Raw genomic sequence first — 27,375 nt, forward strand, 5'->3', positions numbered from 1 at the left:
TTACTAAAGGAGACTATAGTCAATGTCGATTAGTAACCCAATTTAGATGGCTGGTAAATGGTATAAAGTACTTAGGTATAAGACTTGATAATGATGTAAAGAATTTACATAAATTTAATTATTTACCACTATTGAAAAAAATTCAAGAAGATCTTGACAAATGGATGATATTACCAATAACATTAGTAGGTAGAGTCAATGTTATAAAAATGAATATATTTCCTAAATTACAGTATTTGTTTCAAACATTACCAATACAATTGCCACAGAAATTTTTTCAAGAGTTAAATAAATGTGTGAGAAAATTTCTTTGGAAAGGTAAAATGTCAAGAATATCATTGGAAAAATTGACATGTAAATTTGGGTTGGGAGGGTTACAACTTCCAAACTTTAAAAACTATTATAAAGCAAAACAACTTAGATTTATTGCATCTTTCTTCGATGATCGAAAACCAGCATGGATTAAAATAGAACTAGACAAGATAGGAGAAAATAGACCTGAAGATTTTATATATAAATGGGAATCTAAATTGATCCGGGAAAAGAAAGAATCTCCTATATTAACGCATTTGATTGATCTATGGAATAAGATAAATGTTGATAATGAAACACAGAAATCTCTATTAGCAAGGAGGCCTTTGTTCCAAAACAGACTTATTCCTTTTACAATGGACAATCAACTTTTATATAATTGGTACCAAAAAGGGATTAAATTTATAGGAGATTGTTTTGAACGAGGTATATTGATGTCATTTGAACAATTAAAGGATAAATATAAAATATCTAATAATACTTTCTTTTGTTATTTTCAATTAAGGGCTTACTTAAAAGGTAAGCTGGGTCAAACAATGTTTTTGCCAAAACCTAATGAAATTGAAATTTTAATACAAAAAGGGAAAATTAAAAAATTTATTTCTTGTATGTATAATTTGATTCAAGAACAGACAATTAAACAAGGAACCCATAAGTCAAAGCAAAAATGGGAAACATCTGAATATTAATATTGATGAAACAAATTGGTCAAGACTTTGTCTTGACAGTATGACAAATACAATAAATGTTCGACTTAGATTAGTACAATATAATTTTTTACACCAATTATATATTACACCGCAAAAAATAAATAGATTAAATTCAAATCTATCTGATAAATGTTTTCGGTGTAATCAAGAAATTGGTACTTTTTTACATTCTACTTGGTCTTGTTTTAAAATTCAACCCTTTTGGATAAATTTAAGAATCTTATTGGAACAAATTACTGGAACTCAACTTCCACATAACCCTGTATTATTTCTATTAGGTGATATTGAAGGGATAAAACCGAAACTTAAATTGAATAATTATCAGAAAGAATTAATAAAAATTGCATTGACAGTAGCTAAGAAGACTATAGCAGTTACTTGGAAATCTGATTCGTATTTAAGTATGGATCGTTGGAATAATGAAATGGCTAGTTCTATTCCACTTGAAAAAATTACTTATAATTTAAGAGACAAATATGTAACATTTTTGAATATTTGGCGCCCTTATTTACAAAAGATAGGATGGCATATTTAAGTGCTCCGATAAAGACTTTGGTCACTTGGGGAAAGTAACGAATAATTATACCAAATTTATTTTGAATCCCATGGAGCATGTGGAAACCTTCCAATACCCAGGCGGTTCTTTTCTTCCTTCCTTTCTTTTTTCTTTCTTTCTTTTTAGGTAGGACTTTATATGGGGGGGGAGGGTAGATTCTATTTTTTCATGTATTCCTTTTGAAAATTCAATAAAAACTATTACAAAAAAAAACCATCCCGCATACATTCCAAGAAATCCTCTTCCTCAGCACCTTTACCAATTTGGTTCACCCAATCTACATGTAGATTGAAGTCACCCATTATAACTGCTGTTCCTTTATTGCACACATTTCTAATTTCCTGTTTAATACCATCTCCGACCTCACTACTACTGTTAGGTGGCCTGTACACAACTCCCACCAGCGTCTTCTGCCCCTTAGTGTTACGCAGCTCTACCCATATCGATTCCACATCTTCCCGGCTTATGTCCTTCCTTTCTATTGCGTTAATCTCCTCTTTAACCAGCAACGGCACCCCACCTCCCCTTCCTTCATGTCTATCCCTCCTGAATATTGAATATCCCTGAACGTTAAGCTCCCATCCCTGGTCACCCTGGAGCCATGTCTCTGTGATCCCAACTATATCATAATCATTAATAACAATCTGCACTTTCAATTCATCCACCTTATTACGAATGCTCCTAGCATTGACACACAAAGCCTTCAGGCGCTCTTTTACAACTCTCTTAGCCCTTATACAATTATGTTGAAAAGTGGCCCTTTTTAATGCTTGCCCTGGATTTGTCGGCCTGCCACTTTTACTTTTCTCCTTAGTACTTTTTGCTTCTACCCTCACTTTACAAAGAATATAGGTGATAACTCAGCTATGTCACTTATAAGTGGCTAATACACTCAATTTCGTTTCTAAAAGGGTTTATCTAACGAATTTAATATTAAACACAGCGCATATTTTCCTCACATGAATATAGTGATAAGTCAATTATATGTCAATAACATCATAACATTTTAAGTAACGTTTGGATATTAAACACACAGCACATATTTTCCCCGTATGAACATATAAAATCATTGCAACACACCAATATTGCTGAATCACTGGGAGCCCTGGGCTTGTTTTCCTGCAACAAGATGGTGCTATCGAGCGGTGATAGGAGGCAGCGATACTCGAACGGGGTTCCTTATATCCAATCTATTCCGCAATTTAGTTTTCGTTGCATTCAATGCAAAAAACCCCGCTTCGCAGAGATATGTTGGAAACAGAAGCAATGTTTTCAGTGCTTTCGTGGCTATCTCAGGATATTTAGCCTTGACTTTGATCCAGAATGCCCGCAGAGGTGTTACGTCAAACATACTTTTCAGCCTGTCGTCATTTGCAAGCTCGAGGAGTTGATCTTCTTCCCGCGCTGACATGGATGACGCGTGCGTAATGACCTCGCGTGCGTTCAAGTTCCAACAGTGGACATGACAGGGAATAAGGAAAGGTGCAGCTGACTCATATCGTTTCCTCGCGGCCTGGTAGCACATGCTTTGCGGCCTGGTGGTTGGGGACTGCTGGCATATAATATTCTTTGCCACAGTCGACTGGAGGCAGAGTAATTGGTATATCAATAAACTATAGTAAGGATGAGGTTTTTGTGTACTTGGAGGCACACAATAAAATAGGCCAAAATCAGCATGGTTTCCTTAAGGGGAAACCTTGCCTAACAAATGTGTTGGAGTTCTTTGAGGAAATGACAAGCAGGATAGACAAATGAGAGTCAGTGGATGCTGTTTACTTGAATTTTCAGAAGGCTTTTGACAAAGTGCTTCTGAACAAGGTAAGAGCCCATGGTATTACAGGAAAAATATCAACATGGGTAGAAGATTGGCTGTCTAGCAGGAAACAAAAAATGGGAACACAGGGGTTTTTTTCTGGTTGGCTCCTGGTGACTAGTGTTGGGACCACTTCTTTCACATCAATGACTTGAATGATGGAATTGATGGCTTTGTGGCAAAGTATGCAGATAAGATAGGTGGGGGGGGGGCAGGTAGTGATTGAGGAAGCAGGGAATCTGCTGAAGGACCTGGACAGATTAAAATAGTGGGCGAAGAAGTGGCAGATGGAATATAGTGTAATGAAGTATTAGGTAGAAAGAATAAACCATAGACTGTTTTACTAAATGGGGAGAAAATTCAAAGGGACCTGGGAGTCCTTGTGCAGGATTCCCTGAAGGTTAACTTGCAGGATGAGTAGATTGTAAGGAAGTTGCATGTAATGTTTGCATTCATTTTGAGAGGACTAGAATATAAAAGGAAGGAAGTAATGCTGAGGCTTTATAAGGCATTGAAGCCTCATATGGAGTATTGAGTAGTTTTGGGTCCTGTATTTAAGATGGGATACGCTGACTGTGGGGAGAGCGTCCAGAAGAGGTTCATGAGAATTATTCCAGGAATGAAAGGGTTGATGTCTGAGGACCATTTGATAGCTCTGGGCCTGTACTTGCTGAAGTTTAAGAATAAGACCATAAGACATAGGGGCAGAATTAGACTGTTCAGCCCATTGAGACCACTCTGCCATTTCATCATGGCTGATCCTGGATCCCATTCAACCCCATACCATATCCTCTGATACCCTGACCAATCAGGAATCTGTCAACTTCCGCTTTAAATATACCCACGGATTTTGCCTCCACCACAGTCTGTGGCAGAGCATTCCATAGATTCACCACTCTTTGACTAAAAAAAATTCCTCCTTACTTCTGTTCTAAAAGGTCACTCCTCAATTTTGAGGCTGTGCCCTCTAGTTTTGGATACCCCCACCAGAGATTAGTGGGAAGACGCAGATGGTGTGTCTGACTAGGGAAGCGTAAGAGGCCTATAACTAAGCAACTGCTGAGGGATGTTAAAATTGCCTGTCATACCAGTATCCAACATTATTTAAACTGTAGTTATTGATAATGATTCATTTTCTAAAATTACAGCTCCTCCCCCAGGTTATGACGGGGTCTAGTTCATGCGAACTGCCTGTGTTACAAACAGTTCATAAGTTGGAAACCTGGCTATGAACAGAGTTCTCGTGTGTCAGATGATGTTTGCAGCTCTGCAGCAGACTGCAAGTCCGTCCCACTGGTCTTTCTAGTGCTCATCCGTATATGCACAGGCTCTGTAGAAACTGAGTGTGATAAACTGGGGAGAATCTATATAAGGATTAGTCTTTAGATTTGTATGCAAACCTGACATCTTGTTATTTTCAGGACCTTGATAACATCTATTATTTGTAGAATTTCTGTTTTCTCTCTGCTTGTATTTATTTTAGAATACACAGATTTAATGGCTATGTACATAACTGCAATTAAGATTATATTTAAAAAGCAAATACTAATTAATTTCTATGAAACATTTGTGTAAATTGTTCAGCTCCTCATCTCTGAACGAAATGATAGAAACAAAACCCAGCAGGAGCTTATTGCAAAGACTAAATCATTGGAGAGTGAGCTGCAAGACTGTCTGACTCAGAACAATAGTAGGTGAAATCTATATTTAATTTATTACAATAGTATAATGATTCATCTGTTTTAGTAATCTAAACACCCAGGTCACACATTATTATTAAGTAATACACGGGCATCCAATTCAGCTAAATTTTAAGATGCCTCTATTAACATTGCCTTGTACATGTGCCTAGAATCCTTTTTAATGTTTCTAACTAAGCTTTATTTAATTTGTTGCATAGGCATGTTGCAACCTGAGGCTGAGTTAAACACCTGCTGTTGAATATCATGTCACATGCTTTTTGTCCTTATGGTGCCAGCTGTTTTCTACTTTGACAGTATTGAAGAGTGAAGTGCATGACTTGCGTGTGGTGCTACAGTCAGCTGACAAAGAACTTGTAACTGTAAAGGAGGAATACAGTTCTTATAAGGCCAAGCAAGATGCCGAACACATTCAACTTTCAGATCAGTTTATAAAAATCCAGTTACAGCTGGATGAAATCAGGTGAAATTTCTGACATGCCTGTCAGTATTTTATAAAATTATAATCTTGTGGTTAAAGTTAAAATGACTAAAAATGGTTAAATTGAGAATGAGTTGTACAGATTTCGTGATGGTCCATCTTCAATAGTTATTTACATTCTCTCCTATACTCTTCTAAAGCATAGTTCATAGCAATCAGAGATGTAATACAGAGCTCTAATGTTTGAGTATCTAAAATATTCATGAAGATTACTACTTTGTGAACACCGTATATTGTGAAACTTGGCTTTGAGGAAAGACATTCCTTTTAACAACTTGACATTAAAATATACAGCTTTATATTTTAACCCAGGGATCCACAAGTTTTGATTTTTGCCACCTAATGAGTTTGAAAGACGACACATCGCCTTGAATTTTTGCAGACCTTATAAAAGTATTCGGGTAGGAACATCAGTAAGAAATGCTAGGATTTGACTCTGATTCTGAATACATTCTGTGCTGTTTGAATAAGAACTAACAAATGGAAGATTTCCTGAGATTGTTAATCACACCCTCCGTGGTGATCGAGGAAGGGGAGTAACCAAAGGTCATACGTTTCGACTGTTGAGTATGGACGATGGGCACTGACGTGTGCAGATGAGGACTTGTCCTTGCAGGACGGTCCCTTCCGCACTTGTTTTCACTTCCACCTTGAGCTCCATTTTATTTGGATCTCATAATAGTACGCAGTTTTAGTTGATACAGCCTCTATATTCTGTCTTTGCTGTTAGTGTTCAAGCAAATCTTGGTTGCAGTACTGGATTCTTAGGAAAATTTGGTGCTGTTACAACTGCAGATGTGTATAAGATAGAGTGGTGAAGTGTAGTCGGCTAAGTAAGAGTTAGGGATGTGAAGTTGGGTCAGATATGTAAGAGTTAGGGTGGTGAAGTTGGGTCGGATATGTAAGAGTTAGGGTGGTGAAGTTGGGTCAGATATGTACGAGTTAGGGCGGTGAAGTTGGGTTGGATATGTAAGAGTTAGGGTGATGAAGTTGGGTTGGATATGTACGAGTTAGGGTGGTGAAGTTGAGTCAGATATGTAAGAGTTAGGGTGGTGAAGTTGGGTCGGATATGTACGAGTTAGGGTGGTGAAGTTGGGTCGGATATGTACGAGTTAGGGTGGTGAAGTTGGGTTGGATATGTACGAGTTAGGGTGGTGAAGTTGGGTTGGATATGTACGAGTTAGGGTGGTGAAGTTGGGTCGGATATGTACGAGTTAGGGTGGTGAAGTTGGGTTGGATATGTACGAGTTAGGGTGGTGAAGTTGGGTCGGATATGTACGAGTTAGGGTGGTGAAGTTGGGTCAGATATGTACGAGTTAGGGTGGTGAAGTTGGGTTGGATATGTACGAGTTAGGGTGGTGAAGTTGGGTTGGATATGTATGAGTTAGGGTGGTGAAGTTGAGTCAGATATGTACGAGTTAGGGTGGTGAAGTTGGGTCGGATATGTAAGAGTTAGGGTGGTGAAGTTGAGTCAGATATGTATGTAGTAGGGTGGTAAAGTGGAGTTGGATATGTACGAGTTAGGATGGTGAAGTTGGGTTGGATATGTACGAGTTAGGGTGGTGAAGTTGGGTTGGATATGTATGAGTTAGGGTGGTGAAGTTGAGTCAGATATGTACGAGTTAGGGTGGTGAAGTTGGGTCGGATATGTAAGAGTTAGGGTGGTGAAGTTGAGTCAGATATGTATGTAGTAGGGTGGTAAAGTGGAGTTGGATATGTACGAGTTAGGATGGTGAAGTTGGGTTGGATATGTAAGAGGGTGGTGAAGGTGGGTTGGATATCTATGAGTTAGGGTGGTGAAGGTGGGTCGGATACGTGTGAGTTAGGGCGGTGAAGGTGAGTCGGATATGTACGAGTTAGGGTGGCGAAGTTGAGTCAGATGTGTATGTGGTAGGTTGGTAAAGTGGAGTTGGATATGTACGAGTTAGGGTGGTGAAGGTGGGTCGGATATGTACGAGTTAGGGTGGCGAAGTTGAGTCAGATGTGTATGTGGTAGGGTGGTAAAGTGGAGTTGGATATGCTAATGTATGTGGTAGGGTGGTGAATTTGAGTCGGATAGGCATGTTGGTAGGGTGGTGAAGTGAAAATGCATGCCTAGTCTAGAAGGCAAGTCATTCAGAATTAGGCTAGTTCAATGTAAGGCTGTTTATAATCAGACATTTCCCACACTATGCCTTTTCTTCCTTCAAACAATCTTCAAAAGAGGTGCAAATGATGCAGATCTCCTTAGTTAGCTTCATTCAATCTGATGCCCCTTAGATCAAAATTTACTGGACAAAGTTTGATCATTTTTGAGGCTCTCTAACAAAAATTCTGTTTTAAAAAAAAATGTTGGCACTCTGTTTGGAGCAGAGCCTAAAAGTGCAGAGCAGATATCTTCCTTAACAGTGGAACTGTCACTATCTCCCCCTTAATACGTCGTGGGCTTATCAACGAAATGTCAAAGAAGGAGGGTGCCCACTTGCTGACTCCGATGACGTACCTACCCTCCCTCCTTGTCACCACTCCAAACCCACTGCCAACATCGAGAGTGCCGACTTACCATAGAGATTGAAACATCAAGTCCTAGTAGCTCTACTGATCTACTAATGTGATGCTCCTTTTCTCCTAAATATAAGGTTAGAACATGAAAAAAACCTGGAGACGAAGCGTTCTCTCCAAGATACTAATGACAATCTACAGGAGATAGTGAAATTTAAAGAATATGAGAATGAACAACTGCATGAAAATCTGGAACAAATGAAGGAGGAAGCTGAAGCAATGAGGGCTGAAATCGGTGTAAGTGAAAAACATCTTGCATCTTTCCTGTTGAAGGATTTTGGCCTGAAGTATTACTGTTTCTCTTATCATAAAAGTTGATGGACCTGATTTTCTAGCATTTCTTTATATTAATATTGGATTTAAGTATCATATTTAGAAAGTCACTGATTTTCTTGACTTTCACCAGGTTTCTGAGTATGTTTGGTAGCTTAATCTCCTGAGTTTGTTTGACACTGCAGTTAAAGGAGGCAGTCAACAGAGCATTCTTTCAAATGTAACTGCTCACGATTTATTTGGAGAACAGGAAACTCGGTAAACTAATGACGTGGTACATTAAACCTTACTTGTCTTCGAGACATCAGACTGCAGACACTTGAATCTGGTGTGAAGAACAATCTGCTGGAGGAACAATGGGTCGAACCATGGGTGGTAGTGGTTGGAGGTGTGGTTGGGAGGAACTGTTGATGTTTATTTAAATGTCTCCTGTTTCAAATAGTCTCTGATGGAAGATCTGGAAGCTGGAAAGGAACAAAACCAAAAGCTTGCTTCACAACTTCAACAAGACATTGAGAATAACTCCAAGTAAGTTGGTGACTGACTATCCTTTCTTCTCCAACCCCACTGATTTACATCCAGGAAATGAAGATGAGATCAGAATCAGATTCAGATTTATTATCTCTGGCATGTGATGTAAAATTTGTTAACTTAGCAGAAGCAGCATAATTCAGCAGAGAACTTTTTAAAAAAATAATAAATAAAATATTGATAAGTAATAAACAAGTAAATCAATCATGTATATTGAAGATTTTTTTAAAAGTGCAAAAACAGAAATACTGTATATTTTTTTTTAAGTGAGGTAGTGTCCAAAGCTTCAATGTCCATTTGGGTAGGAGGGGAAGAAGCTGTTCCTGAATCGCTGAGTGGGTGCCTTCAGGCTTCTGTACCTCCTACCTGATGGTAACAGTGAGAAAAGGGCATACCCTGGGTGCTGGAGGTCCTTAATAATGACTTTTCTGAGACATCGGACCCTGAAGATGTCCTGGGTACCTAGTAGGCTAGTATGCAAGATGAAGCTGACTAGACTTACAACCTCCTGTAGCTTCATTTGGTCCTGTGCAGTAGCCTCCCCACCCCCCCCCCCATACCAGACAGTGATGCAGCCTGTCAGAATGCTCTCCACGGTACAACTGTAGAAGTTTTTGAGTGTATTTGTTGACATGCCAAATCTCTTCAAACTCCTAATAAAGTCTAGCCACTGTCTTGCCTTCTTTATAACTACATCGGTATGTTGGGACCAGGTTAGATCCTCAGAGATCTTGACACCCAGGAACTTGAAGCTGCTCACCCCTCCACTTCTGATCCCTCTATGAGGATTGGTATGTGTTCCTTCGTCTTGCCCTTCTTGAAGTCCACAATCAACTATTTTGTCTTACTGACGTTGAGTGCCAGGTTGTTGCTACGGCACCACTCTACTAGTTGGCATATCTCACTCCTGTACGCCCTCTCGTCACCACCTGAGATTCTACCAACAATGGTTGTATCATCAGCAAATTTATAGTTGCATTTGAAATTGATGGGAACTCTTGCCTGAGCAGGATGTCAGTAACATTCTTAGACTAACAGTGCTATGATCAAGAATGTTAACCTGTGAATGTACAGCCATCGAAAGTACAGATGGTCATTCAGAAACTCTGCTGTTTGTGTACTTCCCTTAACTCCATCTGATCATTTTGTTAAGCAGTACTACCTTCTTTTCTTCTAAAACATGTTGTCTGTGGGTTGGAGTTCAATGGAAGAGAAGGAAGATTAAATATTGTCACCTGCATGAATATCTCCGAGAAAATAGAGCAGCTGGGAGTTATATTGTGTGTTTCTAGTGTTTAATGTTCTGCAAGTCAAGTGGTATTTGACTAAGCAGTTTAACTGGGTTATTTATAAAATTAGTAAAACTATAAGTTTTTGCAAATAAGATGATCTGAGGCATTTTATGTTTAATGAAACACGTAGAACATTTTATTGAACTCCAAAAACTAAAGACGAGCATGCTACCTCCTGTGTTCCGTGGGTGGAGGAGCCACAGGACGCCTCTGGCTTGTCCAGAGGCAGCATTGACATGCTCATGGTGATGCGATGCCAGGGGCATGGCAGTAGACTACCCCAAATCTTGGTGTACTGGTTTAAGTGATCTACCAAAATACATTCAGGTTTACCCCTCTTATCTATGATAAAGGCCTTTTCTCCCCATTCCAAAATGTGGAATGGGCAATCATAAGAAGCCCTAAGGGGATGTTGCTGTGCATCATGATGGACGAAAACAAGCGAGGTGGAATGTAGGTCAACAGGAACCCAAGAGTGCTGTCCGCTGTGATGGGAGGTAGGAATAGGTGAAAAGGAATTGAATTTTCTGAGCAGAGTGGAATGCTGTTGAGAGGCCAACCAGGTGGTCGTGGCAACGGGAGTGAAATCGCCTGGCACTTGTAATGCATGCCTGAATACCAACTCAGCCACAGATGACTGCATGTACTCTTTCAGAGCAGTTCTGAGCCCCATCGGGAACAATGAGAAATGATCATGCCAACACTCATCAGTCAGTGAAGTCTTTACAGCAGCCCTTAAGGAGCGGTGAAACCACTCGCATAGCTTATTGGACCGTGGGTGATATGCTGTGGTGTGATGTAACTTAATGTCGAGGATCTAGGCCATCGCAACCATAATGAATTGAGGACTGTGGACAGAGGAAAAATCAGATGGACAACCCAGGTGCCGATGAAGACCTGGCCACATCTTAGGTGTTGTCAATGCTAGAGGGTCGATCTCTGGCCACCTGCTGGTACGGTTCAACATGTTAAGGAGGTGCGTGAAACCACAGAAGGGAGGGGGAGAGGACCAACAAGGTCCACATTGACATAGTCAAACCATTGCTCAGGGAACTCAAAAGGTGCCAATGGCACCTGAACATGATGTTTAATTTTTTTGTCCGCTGACACTTCACATAGGCTGCCGTCCAATCGCATACATCCTTTCTGAGGCCAGGCCAAACAATCTTTACTGCAACCAGTTTCTGTCAGGTCTTCTGGCCCCGATGCGAAAGGCTATGTACAAAGTTGAAAACAGTATGTTTCTAGATTGCGGGCACGATGGGACGATTGAAACATCTCTCAGGAGAGAAACCCCAGCTTCCCTGAACTTAATGTCAGCCAACCACAGGCCCGTGACTGCTGCTCAGTAAGCCTTGATCCCTGGGTCAGTAACTTGGTTGACTGCCACGCAGCATAGTCAACCCCTATGTGAGAGGCAATCAGCCACAGCATTATTTTTCCAATTAGTACGTTGTACATCAGTTGTGAACTTGGATATGTAGGCCAGGTGGTGTTGCTGCCATGTAGACTAGAGGTCTGTCATTTTGGGCATCGTGTGCATGAGGGATTTGTGGTCAATGAACGCTGTAAAGTGGTGTCCTGTAGAAGAAAACAATAATGGCAGACAGCCAATGGAGACTGAGAAGCTGACGGTCAAACCTGCTGTACTTCCTTTCTGGGGGTGGTGCTGCTGGCTGGTACACGCCTCTGACCAACTATTCATGTATAACATCCACAGCATAGTCTGAAACTTCAGTAGTAATGGCTACTGGTGTGTTGGGGGCAGGAGTGCCAGTCGGGTCACATTGGAAAGAGCTTGTTCGGTATCATCAAATGCCCTGGTCATGTCTGCTTGACCACTCCAGCACTTGGTTGGTGGTATTGCCTTTAAGCGCACTATATAAGGGGAGTATAAGTTCAGCAGCTTGCAGAATGAAGCGGTGATATAAATTTACCATAACTAAAAACTCCTAGTTTTTTTTTTGTGGTGTGGGGCAGTGAGAAATCCACAGTAGTGGCACCTGCAGAGACGCGACGGCTGAGAAAGACCCGAGCTGGCATTTAACAGGGTTAATTATCAACTTGTGTCAGCTTAAGCGGTTAAAATGTGCAGACATGAGATGTGTGTTCAGATTTGGACACTGGCGACAAAATATGTCATCCAGGTAAATGAAAAGAAAATCTAAGTCTTTTAATACAGAGTCCATCAGCCATTGGAAGGTCTGTGCTACATTTTTCAGCCGAAACAGCGTGTGCAGAAACTCAAAGGCCAAACAGGATTACCACTGCTATTTTGGGAATGTCCTCTGAGCACACAGGCACCTGATGGTAGCCCCTAACTAGAATGACTTTGGAAAAATTAACCTTCCGGCTAAATGTGCTGAAAAGTCTTGAATGTGTGGGATGAGATAACAATCGGGTGGTGACCTCATTAAGGTGTTGCTAATCACCATTGGGTTTAGGGACCATATGGAGGGGTGAATCCCAGGGGGCTATTTGACCGGTGTACAATGTCAAGTCTTTCCTTGCTGGCAAACCTGACCTTCACAGTTGACACCTTTTCAGTGACCAGTCTACGTGAGCTGGCATGAACTGGCGGGCCAGTTGTGGAAATGTGGTGCTCAATCCCATGTTTTTTGACTGAAGTGGAGAATGTGGGGTTGGTGAGGTCTGGGAATTCACCAAGCAGTCAAGTAAACTCACATGTGCTTGACAGAACTTACTGAGGGAGCAGGGTAATGACCCAAGTCCTTGACGTCCACATGCCGGCAGTTCTTAAGACTGGCTAACAACCCTTGGGCACATGGGAGATCTGCACCAAGCAGAGGTCCAGCCACTTTAGCCAGGATGAAGTCCACTGTGTAAAGCTGCCCACTGAAGTACTGTCACTCATTGTGTCCAATAAGTCTGGATCCTGCCGCCGTTGGCGGCCTCCAGTGAGGTTTCATTGCCTTTTCCCTGCTGGTCAACAGGCAATGCTGGCAACACACTCACTTGAGCATCTATACTGGAAATGTCGCCCCAAAACGGTGTCTGTAATGAACAGTAGTCGACCCTGGCAGCTGGAACCCACTGTGTTCACAGACCTCTGATGTTCCGATGCGCTGGCATTGTCGAAGCTGCAAGGCGGTTGGCGCTTCCTAGCGGTCCTACCAAAGTGAGTGTGGTAAAAAAAACATAGGCCTGGCTTGGTCTGTTTTGCAGCTGTGGGCATCCTTATGTTGAGGGCTGTGCTGACCGGGCTTATCGAGGTAGAGAAAGGAGGAGGAATGATGCACTGCTGCCTCACTGTGTAAACTATCTGCTATTTTAGCAAGCTATCTATAATCCTTCACGGGTGCATTAGCAGGGTCTATGTGAACTTAATCAGGCACTTGTTGCATGAAGAGTTCTTTAAGAATAAAATGAGAAAGGTGATTTCCCAGAAGAGACAGCATATGGTGCATTAGCTCCAAAGGCTTAGCATCGCTGAGATCAGGTAAGGAGAGCAACCGTTTAGCGCGCTCAGCGACAGTCTAAAAGTCTGTAAAAGGTGATTGGTATTCATCGTGTTCAAGTGGGTGCTCAAGCAGACTCACCACTCTCACTGCTGTGGAGTGCTGAGCGACACTACCACGTAGTAGAATTTGGTGTCATTGGCAGTGATATCTCACAGAGCAAACTGAGCCGCAGCTTTTTACTCCCAAAATTCTGACAGTTTCAAAGCGACTGAGTTAGCCAAGATGTTTGATAACTTGGAATCGTCTGAGAGCATCGGGGTCACCAATGTAGGGTTTTGCAAATAAAATGAAGTGAGGTGTCTAAGGTTTAATGAAACCTGTAACGCATTTTATCGAACTCCAAAACCTAACACAAAAGCATGCTACAAAATCTTCACATAACAATGTCATCACAACAGTCCAGCCTTTAAAGTCAAACCCCAACTTAATGTGAATTATGTATGTTTCTCCCAATTATGTTACCCTACAAAATAAAATTAATGACACCCTTTTTCTTAACTGTAATTGTTTCATTACTGAACCGTTAATATCTCTTGATACAGGGAACTTCTGAAAACTTTGAATGAGAAAGAACTCCTAAAGAAAGAATCTTCTGGATTATTGTTGAAGTTCGAGCAGCAGGTACATGATTCAGAAGCTCAGTATGCCTCTTGTATTTATTTTTCCTCCATTGCTTTATTCATGGTCTTTGACTCTATTGTTTTATTCTTTTTTTATAGTTAAGCAAATAATTTTAAAGGTCCTTTCCCTGGGTTGCTCTCGGCATTGCTTTCTTTACTAATACCGCTTCTGCATTCCTGCTGAGTTCAGTTAACAGACAGGGATGTAAACTGGAACTTTATTCATATACAAGATTTAATGTGTATAGCGCAAGTCCCTTTAACTGAATTGACTTTATTTCTTACATCCTTCACATACATGAGGAGTAAAAATCTGTACTTTACATCTCCATCTAAATGTGCAATGTGCAATCATAGTAATTTATAATAATTTATAATACAGCAGTCAATGTAACATAGAAATGCTCTCAGATCAGTGCGAGTTAATCAGTCTGATGGCCTGGTGGAAGAAGCTGTCCAGGAGCCTGTTGGTCCTGGCTTTTATGCTGCGGAACCATTTCCTGGATGGTAGCAGCTGGTATAGATTGCGGTTGGGATGACTCGGGTCCCCAGTGATCCTACAAGCCCTTTTTACACACCTGTCTTTGTAAATGTCCTGAATAGTGGGAAGTTCACATCTACAGATAGGCTGGGCTGTCCACACCACTCTCTGCAGAGATCTGCGATTAAGGGAGGTAAAGCTCCCATACCAGGCAGTGATGTAGCCAGTCAGGATGCTCTCAATAGTGCTCCTGTAGAAAGTTCGTAGGATTTGGGGGCCCATACCAAACTTCCTCAAGTGTCTGGGGTGAAAGAGGTGCCATTGTGCCTTTTTCACCACACAGCTGGTGTGTACAAACCTCATAAGGTCCAAGGTGCTGTGGATGCCGAGGAATTTAAAGCTGTTTACCCTCTCAACCCCAGATTCATTGATGTCAATAGGGGTTAGCCTGTCTCCATTCCTCCTGTAATCCACAACCAGCTCCTTTGTGTTTGCAACATTGAAGGAGAGGTTGTTTTCTTGACACCATTGTGTCAGTGAGATGACTTCTTCCACGTGGGGGAACAATTTTTATGCTTCTGGCAGTTGACTGGATATGATGGGTGGGTAGAGGGGGAGGTGAATGGTAAAAAGTGATAATAATTGAAGGATTGCTGTTGTTTCCCAACCAACATATAGGATTCAACGTATAGAAATATAAATTTGAAATGCTAAAGTTTTAAGAGAATTCAAGAAATTAGAGTTGGATAAAGTGAAATAGAAATCCAACTGCGCTGATGAATGGCAAGATGCCATGGGGTAGGTAGTACATCCCAGTCATTTGGCAAGAAACAGACTATGGAGAAGTGGTGCAAGTGGGATTGTTTAAATCTGTCTGTTTTGCATTTTACAAGCATATGCGTGTCAGGCAGGGTTATCCATAGTGTAAGACAAATCTTTGCACTTTCAAGCCACTGTAATTATACTTGCCAAATTATGTTATTTTTGTATAGATTGTACGTAAATGTCTCAATGTTCTATGTTAGCTTCTTTCCTATATAATACCATTGTGGAAACTTTACAATTGACATACACTGTATGTCCTTCTAACTTAGTGTAACCCTCGGGTTTGGCTAGCGGCTTAATCTGGGAGAAGACAGCTTCTGGCCAGGCCAAACTTGAGAAATCTTGTTTGGGTGGATGCTGCGTGATATGTTCCCGTTACAAATCAGTACCACGAAATAACGAACAGTCCACAATATACAATTAAATGACTGAGCTTTATAATTAGTTTGACTATAAGTTAGTAAAGAAAATAATAATAAAGGAGATAATTCGCAAACCCTTACTGCAAAACACAAAGCCCAATCCATGTGTAAAAGGCAGTGACATAGCTCTCCAGAATGGTAGGGATCACGCTTTGTTCCCCTGGTGCTACATAGACCAGCCTATCCGGTGGTCTCCTAATTCTCTGAGATCACTGTTTCCCTCACCTAACTCTTCAGGTTCCGACACTACTGGGGATACTTCTGGTCTACCTGGCGAGGCCTCCCCCCGCTTCACCTGATTCAGTAGGGGAAAGGCTGGAAGTCTCTTCCTCAATCAATGGGGAATTAGCAAAAGGCAGCATATACCACACATTCAGGTCCTCGTCCTCCGAATTAGTATCCCTCTCAGGTGGGGGCTGGCTTAACCTGTCCTACTGTGGGCCCTGCAGTCACCCCACATTTCCACAGTCCTCTTACTAGGTGTAGGCTCCAAGTTGGGCTCTGTGCCTACCTGCACCTCTTGAACCAGGGGCCCCGGGTGGATCCGATGGAAAATCTTGACAGGCCCATTCCCGTCCTCTGGTTTCACCCGGAAAACTGGTAGGTTTGGCATCTGACTCTCCACCACATTGGGCACAGCCGCCCAGCAGTCAGCCAACTTGTTTTTCAGGTAGCCCCAAATATCTTATGAGTACTTGGTCTCCCAGCAGGAGTTGGGAGAACCTTACCTTTTGATCATACCTCCTCTTATTTTCTTGATTCTGCTTGGCAGCTGTGACCGCAGCTAATTCATAAGCCCTTTTCAGCTTTCTTATCATATCAGACAGATACTTCAGATAAGTCTTCGGTAGTAAGTCGTCCTTGTCAGTCCCAAAACAAAGGTCAATGGGCAACCTCGCCTTGTGCCCAAACATCAGATGGTATGGCGAGAACCCAGTGGCTTCATTTTGGGTACAGTTGTAACTGTGAACCAGATGTCCAATATGTTGATATCCAGGGTCCCGAGCATGTCTAGCAAAGTCCGATTAAACCTCTCGGGCTGGGGATGACCCTGCGAATGATAGGGCGTGGTCCTCGACTTCTCAACTCCAGGCATGTCCAGTAACTCATGGATGAGTCTGCTCTTGAAATTCTATCCCTGACCACTATGTATCAGCCTGGGAAGGCCACAATAAATGAAATACTTTTCCCATAACACTTTTGCCACCATAGATGCCCTCTGGTCCTTGGTAGGAAAAGCCTGCGTATATCTGGTGTAGTGGTCTGTGATGACTAAGACATGTGCCGTGTTGCTGGCATCGGGTTCTATTGACAGGAAATCCATATACACCAGGTCCAGGGTCCCTGCACTCTGCAAGTGGGACAAGGGAGCTGCCCGCGTAGGCAGTGTCTTCCGCCGTATGCATCCAATGCAAGATTTGCAGTATTCTTCGACCTCTGACTTCATTCGGGGCCAGTAAAACTGGTCTCTGAGCAATCCATAGGTCTTTTCCATCCCCAAGCGTTCAGAATCATCATGAAGTGACTTCAACATAATCCTCCAATACTTCTCCAGCAGAATCAGCTGGCAACGCCAAGGTCGGTCCAGGGTGACGTGGACCCGGTACAGGATCTGGTTCTGCAACTCCTTCTGAGGCCATTCTGTCAGTAATGGAGGCACCGCCATGTGTTTCATCTTCTCTGCTTGAGCCACATCTCACTTTTTGACTGCTGCCCAAATGATACCAATGCCCAGGCCATCTCACTGAGCAACTGCCACTTCCCCAGAACTCAAATCTGGCAGCTGATTTGTCTTCAGAGCAGTCAGGTTACAGTAAACTTTGGGAATGACGTTATCAGGAGCTCCCAATTGATCTACCGCTCACTCCTGCCCCTCTTTTCCCTCTGCCTTCACGGTGATGGAAAACTGACACATGACCTTCACCCCCAGGGCAGGAATGCTCTCCCACTCCTCGTCTCTGTCCAGTCCCTCACTCATTCGCTTGTTGGGACAAAGCATCAGCATCACTGTTCCTGCCGGTACTTGAGCATGAAATCACAGGCAGACAACGTCGCCAACCACCGATGGCCTGTGGCATCCAGTTTCGCCGATGTCAGGATGTAAGTTAGGGGGTTGTTGTCTGTCCTCACCTCGAACTTGGCCCCGTAGAGGTGGTCACTCAGCTTATCCACTACCGCAAATTTTAATGCCAGAAATTCCAATTTGTGCGTGGGATAGTTTTTCTCGGAGGGCGACAGACTCCGGCAGATAATTGCAACAGGTCTCAACCTGCTGCATTGATCCTGAAACGGAATGCCCCCCTAAACCCTCTCAACTGGCATCCGTGTGCAGTACATACGGCAATCGGGGGTCTGCAAAAGCCAGCACCGGCGTTTGGGTCAACAGCTCCTTCAGCGACTGAAAGGCTTCACATTTTGCATGCCACCTCGGTCCAAAGGTCTCCAATGGGCTAAGATGCTCTCCACCCTCCTGTCCCTTTTTTCCCCTCCCTTTCTTTCTCAAGGGAGGGTAACCGCACAGAAGCTGATTCAACAGGTGACTTGCTTTCACATAGCCTTTCCTGAACCTCCGATAGTAACCACAGAACCTGAGGAACGAGCGCAGAGCGCTCACAGTCTGTGGTCTTGGCCAAGTGGTCACCGCCGCTATCTTAGCCAGATCTGTACCTACTCCATTCCATGAGACTGTGTGCCCAACATAGCTAACTGATGTTTGGCAGAACTGGCACTTGTCCAGGGAAAGTTTTAACCCTTCAGCTTTCAGGTGGCCCAGCACCTTCAGTAGCCTCACTTCATGTTTTTCCAAGGGGGATCCAAACACTGAGGTCATTCAGACACCCCAATACCTCAAGCAAGTTCGTATCCCCCCACCATCTTCTCCATGACCTGCTGGAAGGTTACAGGGGGCCCCAATATGTCCTGGGGCATTCTTTCAAACTGGAAAAATCCCAGTGGACATATAAGTGTCGTCTTCTCTTTGTTGGCCTCACTCATGGGGATCTGATAATATCCACTCCTCAAGTCCAACATACTGAGCCACTTCACACCTCTCAGATAAGCCAGTGCGTCTTTGATCCTTGGGACCGTATACTGGCCGCGACCTCTCTCTGAATGGGGTGTCCTCGGTCGCCCGGATAGTGTGACGAGTGCTCTTGGAACAACCCACATCAAACTTGTCAGTGGAAAAGACACCTTCCAGCTTCAACGTCTTCTCTACCAACCTCCTCTTCCAAGCCGCAGCAACCGGGGAGTCCCCGAAGTTGAATGACTCAGCAGTCAACTTTACCCCCTTTTCCAATAGTTTCTCCCCGGCTTGTCTCACAGGGACACGAGACATTCCCGTCACCGGGAACAAATGTGACAGGGACATCCCCTGCTTGAAGGTGACCTCCCTCTTTGTAGTCTTCCAGACAATCACTGTCATCCTGCTGACCTGTACAACTGACAGCGTCTGCAATTTGGGTCTCACCAGTACCCCAGCAGGAACTACCAACTCCCTCCTGTGGTCTTCTGGACATCCACTAAGAGGGCTTCACCTTGAGGCACTCTGGGAAATTTGAGAATCCCCATCACTCTCACTACTTCCCCGGGCTGTACCATCATTGGCTTCGATTGGGTGAACCACATAGTCCCTCGTCTAAATTCGGTATCCAGCCCAATGCAGCCACTGACTTCCTCAAAAGCAGCTCGAAACACTGGGTGCACAGACAATGTTCCCAGAAAGCCCTCGCCAGCCTTCACCTTGCAGGCCCCCATGAGCCTCCTCACAAGAGGTGTGTTGGGTCCCACCAGAATTGAAATGTCGCCCTTCTCAACGAGGTCCGGACAAACCAGCTCTAATGTATCAAGGACCTCAGACACTCCCACATCAGCCTCCAAGAATTCCAACTTCACTGACAAATAACCATCGTACGGATAATAACTAGCGCTAAGCCCCTAGATCTCCAGTGCCCTGAATGGGGTCAAGGGTAAATGCTTCAGATGCTGGTTGTAAAACGAACGGTACAACAACATGACCTGCGACCCAGTGTCAATTATGGCCTTAGCATAAATATCCTTTATTTGTAGCAACACACTGGAGCAGGGTCCCACTGAGCCTTCAGGAATAGGGCCTTTTGCTTTCGGGGGTTCCATGGTATATTGCTGGGAAGGTGTTCCCCCAGAGACACCAGGCCGTTCCTTCATTGTGTCTTCTCTAAGTTTTCCCAATGACTCTCTCCCGTTGGTACCCAGGAGCTCATTCTCCTTTTCGCGTGACACCTGCGGCCAGCAGCCCTCCGCACAGTTCGTCCCCTTAGGGGATCCACCCCCCCATCAGCTCCATCATATGAGGAGGTCACACCTGCTGATAACAGCCAAGACATCTCTGTTCTCAACTCTGCCACAATCACCTCTACCACTACCGAGGACTGTACCCTGCTGACGGAGGCTTCCTGCACCTCTGATGCGTTCTCCTCTTCCCGTACCTCTCCGATCAGCTCAACAAAAGAGGGAGGGGGGCATGTCTTACGAGACTGTCGGAGACCCCAAGCAATCAGGCCTTGGGACTGGGGGCCCTTGGCTATCTGATCCATTCTTAACTGGTCCACCTCAGTCGCCTGAATGACCCCTCTGCACCGCAGGCAAGTTAGCTGCCTCTCTTGCCGAAAAATATAAGCAGAAATCTTCTCCTCCTTCTCCTGACACATGTACTGAGCTCCATTGGGCTTCCTGTCGTACTAATAGCATTGTCCAGTGCTTGTATGTAATCACTCATAGTTGCCAGGGTATACCACAACCTGACGGCTCTCACAACATCAGCAGCCCGTCCACTCAACCTCTCAACCAATCTCTGTCATTTTACGTCATCAGAGCACTGCCACTCATCTAACAACTGAGAGGTCTACTCTGCCCAAGTCTCAAACTCCTCTTCCCCTTTAGGAGTGGGCATTTTTCCAGAGAATAGGCGGAGCCTACCATAGCAGGGCCCTTGAAACTGGGCATTTTTCCATTTGTCTGCCAGAGAGGTAAGGGCGGATACTAACTCAGAATTCTTGCTCTTCACTGGGGGATGGGGACTAATTAGATAGTCCAAATTTGACCACTTCTTCCCCTCACTCCTCAAAAACAATAGAACCCTGTCTTTGAAATCTCCGTCCCCAGCTACGGGAAACTTGACTTGTTATTCAGCCCGCTCCGCCACCGCAATATCGGCACTGGTCTGCATTAAAACAAGAGCTGCGCCCGCCATTTTATCAAGCCTCCACCCACAATTGTAACTTTAACAGTGCTTAACAGGTGTATTAACAATTCATGCGGAGTTCGAATATATACGCCACTGGTTCAATGCACAGTATCCCACAAAATCAATCCCAGACGAGCCCCCAGAATTGTAACCCTCAGATTCGGCTAGCAGCTTAATCTAGGGGAAGACAGCCTACGGCCTGGCCAAACTTGAGAAATCTTGTTTGGATGGATGCTACGTGATGTGTTCCCATGTTACAAATCAGTACCACGAGATAACAAACAACACACAAGATGAAATTAAAGAATTGAGCTTTATAATTCTTAACTTGACCAAAGGTTAGCAAAGAAAAAAGAAAAAGGGCCCATTGATATGAAACAGTCTAATATGCACATTAGAGCTCACGTTTCCATACATTTGTTCCCCATCGATCTCCTCCGAGCGTCGCGGATCCTCAGAACCTCGCTCCTCAGTCCACTCCGTTCGGCGGTCTACCAACTCTCCACTCGCGTCTTCTCTCTTCATCTCTCACCGACAAAAGACCACAAAATCCCTTTTTGCAGACCCACAAGAAAGACAACATTCTTCTCAGTGGATGGTGCACATTCCAAAGCCCCCGTTATCTCTAGTCATAACCCAAGCATTGCTGCGACAGAGAAACCATTACATTAGCAGTGAAACCTTACAGTGCGTTACATTAGTCTCTAAGCTAATATTTAGAAATTATTAAACACTTTATATTGTTAATGTAAAAACACCACTAGATCCTTTTTCAGTTTGTATTGTTGATAAACTTATTAATCTCTCCAATCCCATGACCTTTTTTCTCAAGCATGGGTACATTTTAGTGAAAATATACTCACCTGGTCAGTTTGCACTGTACCTCCAATAATGTTGTCATGTTTGCTTAAGATTGCAGAGATGTAATGTATTGTCAATGCTGAAATATTTCTTCACTTTTTGAACTGAACTTATTTGTTGTTGCAGAATCTCCGCTAATACAGTATGTTAACCTAGTACTTTTCATTATTTGGGATTATGAATATTTTGCATTTTGCTGTTTAAGGCACTGGAGCAGAAACATCTGGAGCAGAGCCTGTCTGACGCCAAATGGATTATTGCTGATCTTGAGAAGAAGCATACTGCTGATCAGGTTTGAGAATTGTAATGTAAAATGAATTGTTCATCATCTCTTGTAGGAAAGCCAATCTATTTTAAGCCCCTGATTCACCAGGGCTCTGTATAATTGGAGTAAGATGTGTCTGCTCTTGTACACAAACCCTCTTAAAATATGACTAACATACCATTTGTCCCAATAAACAATCTGCTGGATGAACTCGTGGCTGAAACAGCACTGATATGAATCATTGTGGATAGAGCTAAGGAACTGCAAAGGTAAAAAGACCCTGGGGGGAGTTGTATACAGACCCTCAAACATTAGTAAGGATGTGGTCTACAAACTACAATGGGGGTAAAAAAATCATACCAAAAAGGACAATGTTACGGTAGCCATGGGGGATTTTGCAGGTGCGTATAAAAAGAACTCAACCCCCTTGGAAGTTTTCATGTTTTATTGTTTTACAGCATTGAATCACAGTGGATTTAATTTTACTTTTTTTCACACTGATCAACAGAAAAGACTTTCATGTCAACGTGAAAACAAATTTCTACAAATTGCTCTAAATTTACTACAATTATTAAACACAAAATAATTGATTGCATAATTACCTCCTTCAAGTCAGTATTTAGATGCACCTTTGGTAGCAGTTACATCCTGGAGTCTCTGTGGACAGGTCTCCATCAGCTTTGCACATCTGGACACTGCAATTTATCCCCATTCTTCTTTATAAAACTGCTCAAGCTCTGTCAGATTGCATGGGGATTGTGAGTGAACAGCCCTTTTCAAGCCCAACCACAAATTCTCGATTGGATTGAGGTCTGTGCTCTGACTTGGCCACTCCAGGGCATTAACTTTGTTGTTTTTAAAGCCAATCTTGTGTAGTTTTGGCTTTATGCTTGAGATCATTGTCTTGCTGGAAAACAAATTTCCCTGCAAGTCACAGTTCTCTTGCAGACTGCGCCGGGATTTCCCTGTATTTTGCTGCATTCATCTTAACCCTCTACTTTCACAAGCCTTCCAGGGCTTGCTGCAGTGAAGCATCCCCACAGCATGCAGCCACCACCATGCTTCACACCATGTTTTTGATGATCTGCCGTGTTTAGTTTATGCCAAACGTAGAGTTTAGTCTCAGTGGGCCAGGCAGCATATATGGAAAAGAGTACAGTCGACATTTTGGGCTGAGACCCTTCAGCGGACTGGAGAAAGAAAGATGAATAGTTAAAAGGTGGGGAGAGAGGGGGAAGAAACACAAGGTGATGGGTGAAACCGAGAGGGGGAGGGATGGAGTAAAGAGCTGGGAGTTGATTGGTGAAAGAGATACAGGGCTGGAGAAGGGGGAATCTAATAGGAGAGGACAAGGCCATGGAAGGAAGAAAAGGTGGAGGAGCACCAGAAGGAGATGGGCACCAGATGGCCAGACGAGGAGATAAAGTAAGAGGGAAAAGGGGATGGGGAATGGTGAAGGGGGTGGGGCCCATTACCAGGTGTTCGAGAAATCAATGTTCATGCCATCAGATTGGTGGCTGCCCAGAGGGAAGACAAGGTGTTGCTGCTCCAGCCTGAGTGTGGCCTCATCGCATGGACTGGCATGTCAGAATGGGAAGTGGAATTAGAATGGGTGGCCACTGGGGGATCCCATTTTTTCTGGTGGGTGGAGTGCAGGTGCTCGGCAAAGCAAACTCCCAATCTACGTCGCAACTCACTAAGCGCTACCGTGAGCACAGAACACAGTATATGACCCCAACAGTCCTCAGCTGGTAGGACTGTTTGGGGCCTTGAATGGTAGTGAGGGAGGAAGTGTAGGGGCAGGTGTAGCACTTGCTCCACTTGCAAGGATAAGTGCCGGAAAGGAGATCAGTGGGAAGGGATGAATGGACAAGGGTGTCGCATAGGGAGCGCTGCCTGCGGAAAGCAGAAAATGTGGGGCAGGGAAAGATGTGCTCAGTGGTGGGATCCTGTTGGAGATGGCGGAAGTTTCGGAGAATTATGTGCTGGACACAAGCAGGTGTAGTGGCAGGTAAGGACAACAGGAACCCTATCCCTAGCAGCGTGGCAGGAGGATGGGGTGAGAGCAGACGTGCATCTCTTCCATTTCATGTGGTTGCGGTTGAGGGCAGTGTTAATGGTGGGGAAGGGAAAGCCCCTTTCTTTGAAGGAGGTGGACATCTCCTTTGTTCTGGAATGAAAAACCTCATCCTGAGAACAGATGCCTTGGAGATGGAGGAATTGAGAGAAGAATCTAGTGGGATCTCCCAGTGGCCACCCATTTTAATTCCACTTCCAATTCCTATTCCAATGTGTCGACCTATAGCCTCCTCGACGGTTGCGATGAGGCCACACTCAGGTTGGAGGAACAACAACTTGTATTCCGTCTGCATAGCCTCCAACCTGATGGTCTGAACATTGATTTCTTGAACTCCCAGTAATAGCACCCCCCCACCACCACCCGCACTTCATCATTCCCCATCCTCTTTTCCCTCTCTCACCTTATATCCTTGGCTGAACATGACCTCCCTCTGGTGCTTCCCCCCCCCCCCCTTTCTTCCACGGCCTTTTGTCCACTCCTATTAGATTCCCCCCTCCTCCAGCCCTGTATCTCTTTCACCAATCAACTTCCCAGTTCTTTACTTCACCCCTCCCAGTTTCACCTATCACCTTGTTTCTCCTTCACCTCGCCCTACCTTTGAACTCTACTCCACATCTTCTTTTTCTCCATTCCTGCTAAAGGGTCTTGGCCCAGAATGTCATCTGTACTCTTTTTCATAGATGCTGCCAAGTTCCTCAAGCATTTTGTGTGTGTTGCTTGGATTACCAGCATCTGTAGATTTTCTCTTTATTTGTGATGGTATTTAGTCTGATGGCCAAAAAGCTCAATTTTGGTTTCATCAGACCATTGAACCTTCTTCCAGTTGACTTCAGGGTCTCTCCCGTGCCTCTGGCAAATTCTAGCTAAGATTTCATGTGAGCTTTTTTTCAACAACGACTTTCACTTTGCCACTCTCCCATAAAGCTGTGACTGGTGAAGCACCCGGGCAACAGTTATTGTACATGCAGGCTCTCCCATCCCAGCCACTGAAGCTTGTAACTCCTCCAGATTTGTCATGGGTCTGTTGGTGACCTCCCTCACTTGACCCCTTCTTGAACAGTCACTCAGCTTTTGAGGGTGGCCTGCTCTAGACAGATTTACAACTGTGCCATATTCTTTCCATTTCTGGATAATTGACTTAACTGTACTCAAAGGGCTGTTCAGGGAAATTTTCCTGTACCCAACTCCTGACTTGTGCTTTTCAATAAACTTTTCACGGCGTTGCTTGGAGTGTTCTTTTGTCTTCATGGTGTAGTTTTTGCGAGGATACTGACTCGCCAGCAGTTGGACCTTCCAGATACAGGTGTATTTTTACTACAATCAGTGGAAGCAACTTGACTGCACACAGGTCTCCAAAAGCAGATCTCCATTTAACTAATCATGTGACTTCTAATACCAATTGGCTGCACTAGTGATGATTTGGTGCATCATATTAAAGGGGGTGAATTTTTGTTTTATATTTCTAATTAATTTAGATCAATTTGTAGAAATCTGTTTTTATTTTGACACAAAAAAATATTTTCTGTTGATCAGTGTCAAAAAAAGCCAAATTAAATCCACTAATTCAATGTTATAAAACAATAAAAAGCTGAAAGCTTCCTGGGGGGCGGGGGGGGGGCTGAATACTTTTTATAGGCATTGTAGATTGGGAAAATTGGATTGGTGCTGGATTCTAAGATAGCAAATTCCTAGAATGCCTGTGAGATGGCTTTTTATGGTAGCTCATGGCTGAGCCCTCTAGGGGATCAGTTATTCTGGATTGGTTGTGCAATGAATCAGAATTAAGGTTTTAAAAAAAAACCTTTGGGACAAGTGATCATAATACGTTGGAATTCGCCCTGAAATTTGAGAAGGAGAAGCTAAAGCCAATTGTATCAGTATTACAGTGGAGTAAAGAGAATTACAGAATTACATTTCCTGTAGCTGCTGATCAGACACACAGTGGTGAGGAGGAATTTTAGACCATTCCTCCATACAAAACTGTTTCAGTTCATCAATATTTCTGGGGACCTTGCATGACTGGCCCTTTTCAGGTCATACTATAGCATCTCAATTGGATTAAGGTCTGGATTCTGACTTGGCTATTCAAAAACACAAATTTTCTTTTTTTTTTTGAAACCATTTTGTTGTTGATTACTCTTGTGTTTTGGATTATTGTCTTGTTGCATCATCCAACTTCTATTAAGCTTCAGGTGATGGACTGCTACCCTGACATTCTCCTGTGAAATATCTTGATACAATTTTGAATTCATTGTTCCCTCAATGATTGCAAGCTGTCCAGGCCCTGAGGCAACAAAGCAGCTCAAATCGTGACGCTCCTTCCACTGAGCTTCACAGTTGGGATAAGGTTTTGGTGTGCAGTGTCCTTCTTCCTCCAAACATTCTGCCAAAACACGTGCAGCAATGCAGATATATAAATAATATATTTTAATATTTTTTTGGGAGAGAAGTGGTTTCCTTCATGGCATCCTTCTGTGAACACACTCTTGTTCAGTGTTTTTCTTGTAGTGGACGCATGAGCAGAGACTTTAGTAAGTCCTAAAGATTTCTGAAGGTCTTTGACTGTTACCCTTGGGTTCTTTTTCACCTCCTTCATCATTGTACGTTGTCCTTTTGGTGTGATCTTTGCAGGATGCCCACTCCTAGGGAGAGTAGCAACAGTACCGAATTTCCTCCATTTGTAGACAATTTCTCTTACTGTGGTCCTCTGAAAGTTGTTTTGATTGGGACATGGTGCACATAAACAGATCTAGTTTGAGGAGAGTGGGCTCTGTCAGCAAACTGATATTGTGTGTCTTTTTTTTAATAGGACAGGGCACCTCTACAACTCACACCTGCAATCTCATCTTATTGTTTGGAATGCCTGACTCTAAATAGCTTTTGTGGAAGGCATCACCCCAGAGATT

The 27,375-nt window shown here is 43.4% G+C and overlaps 1 protein-coding gene across 1 annotated transcript in view; it reads left to right on the forward strand.

The window, feature by feature from the left end:
* Positions 1–27,375, forward strand: part of kif15 (kinesin family member 15) — a 186,375-nt gene that overhangs the window by 90,106 nt on the left and 68,894 nt on the right. Inside the window, exons 19-24 of the mRNA XM_072250391.1 lie at positions 4,976–5,081; positions 5,389–5,554; positions 8,191–8,350; positions 8,829–8,914; positions 14,234–14,312; positions 22,330–22,416. Of these exons, the coding sequence (XP_072106492.1) occupies positions 4,976–5,081; positions 5,389–5,554; positions 8,191–8,350; positions 8,829–8,914; positions 14,234–14,312; positions 22,330–22,416 (684 nt within the window). The remainder of the gene's footprint in view (positions 1–4,975; positions 5,082–5,388; positions 5,555–8,190; positions 8,351–8,828; positions 8,915–14,233; positions 14,313–22,329; positions 22,417–27,375) is intronic.

Source organism: Mobula birostris, unplaced genomic scaffold (genome assembly GCF_030028105.1).
Source record: "Mobula birostris isolate sMobBir1 unplaced genomic scaffold, sMobBir1.hap1 scaffold_296, whole genome shotgun sequence".
Lineage (NCBI taxonomy): Eukaryota > Metazoa > Chordata > Chondrichthyes > Myliobatiformes > Myliobatidae > Mobula > Mobula birostris.